Source organism: Peromyscus leucopus, chromosome 4, assembly GCF_004664715.2.
Source record: "Peromyscus leucopus breed LL Stock chromosome 4, UCI_PerLeu_2.1, whole genome shotgun sequence".
NCBI classification, from domain to species: Eukaryota; Metazoa; Chordata; class Mammalia; order Rodentia; family Cricetidae; genus Peromyscus; species Peromyscus leucopus.
The window spans coordinates 86,175,624-86,177,359 of record NC_051066.1 but is presented as its reverse complement, the minus strand read 5'-3'; the positions used below and the strand labels follow the sequence as shown (position 1 = coordinate 86,177,359).

Here is a 1,736-nt window from a genome sequence, read left to right as displayed (position 1 = left end):
ATTCCCTACTTCAGCGTTTTAAGCTAAAATTTTACTTTAATTATTTCACAGACATTAATTTACTGGTGCACAATGAAGTCATCACACATACTTCCAAAAATGGTGACATCCTGTCTGATCATTTGTACTGAACTTCAATACAATTTCTGAATTTAAACATCATTTTTGTTATAGAATATCATAATTGCTAAGGACAAATTTAGACCATTTATTTAAGAAACCAGATAATTTTTTTTTTTTTATTTTCACGTTGCTGTCTTGCTTCCTCACTGCTCTTCCGGAAATGAATTTCCTAATAGAGCATGGGTGTAACAGTCATATCTGATGTTTATCTTTGTGGGGGAGTTGATCTTGGATCATTAGCTCACTTGGACAGCAGTGTCACTCACATTTACCATAGATTTCTTTTTACATTTATGCATTTCTATTCAGGTAAGTTTCAAAGGGAATGTCAAGTTCTACAAAAGAAGTACAATGCTTCTTATGACGAGCTGATAATTTTCTTTCTTTGTAGGTTTCTTCCAAGGACACTGAGTAAAATGGATGGAGGAAATCAGTCTGTGGTGTCAGAATTTATACTTTGGGGACTTGCTAATTCAAAGAATCTCCAGGTCTTACTCTTTGTGATGTTTTTGATACTTTATCTGTTCATTGTATCTGGAAATATTGTCATCCTTGTTTTAATCACCACTGACCGCCATCTCCACTCTCCCATGTACTTCTTGTTGGCCAACTTGTCCTTTGTTGATATGTGTCTTTCCTCAAACACCACTCCTAAGATGATATCAGACTTTCTCAGGGAAATCAAGACCATTTCCTTTGCAGGCTGCATGTCCCAGGTCTTCTTTTCCCATTGCATTGCTGGAGGAGAGATGGTACTGTTGGTGGTAATGGCTTATGACCGCTATGTGGCCATCTGCAAACCACTCCACTACCTCACCATTATGAACCTGAAAAGATGTACTGGGTTGGTGCTGATTTCTTGGACTACTGGCTTTATACATGGTATAAGTTACTATGCAGTGGTTGTGCAGCTGCCTTTTTGTGGCCCCAAGGAAATAGACAGCTTTTTCTGTGACATGCCATTGGTAATCAAGCTAGCCTGCATGGATTACCATGATTTAAATATTTTAATGAATGCTGAATGTGGGGTTGTGGCTGTAACCTGCTTCATTCTGTTGCTCATATCCTACACATATATCCTTATCACTGTTCACCGGAGTTCTAAAGCTGGTGCATCTAAGGCTTTGTCCACATGCAGTGCCCACATCACAGTGGTGATGATCTTCTTTTTGCCCTGCATCTTCATCTATGTGTGGCCCCTCAGTATCACTTGGTTGGACAAATTTCTTGCTGTGTTTTACTCTGTTTTTACACCTCTTCTGAACCCAACCATTTATACACTGAGAAATAAAGAGATGAAAAATGCTATGAAAAGATTCATAGGCAAATTTCTGGGTCCCAAAAGAAATTCATAATATTCAAAACATGTGTTCCAATGACTTCAGATAAAGAGACTGACTGTATGAAATGGATTCAAAATCAGTAAATATGACTTATATTGAATATTTGTACCAATCTTTCAATATAAATATCATTTAACACCTTAAAGACAATATGAAATTTACTGATCAACCAGCAGATCATTGTTAATTCTTTATCTTAAATTCTAAATATGAATGATTTTTCCACACAGGAATGTTATCAAAGTATTCTTCTATGTTTTTAAATAAAGT

The 1,736-nt window shown here is 36.3% G+C and overlaps 1 protein-coding gene across 1 annotated transcript; it reads left to right on the top strand.

Annotated features, from left to right (window-relative positions):
- Positions 1-536: 536 nt before the first annotated feature.
- Positions 537-1,478, top strand: LOC114688264 (olfactory receptor 4K3-like). Its single transcript, XM_028862883.2, has one exon. The coding sequence runs from the start codon at positions 540-542 to the stop codon at positions 1,476-1,478; it is 939 nt and encodes a 312-aa protein (XP_028718716.1). The 5' UTR covers positions 537-539.
- Positions 1,479-1,736: the final 258 nt, after the last annotated feature.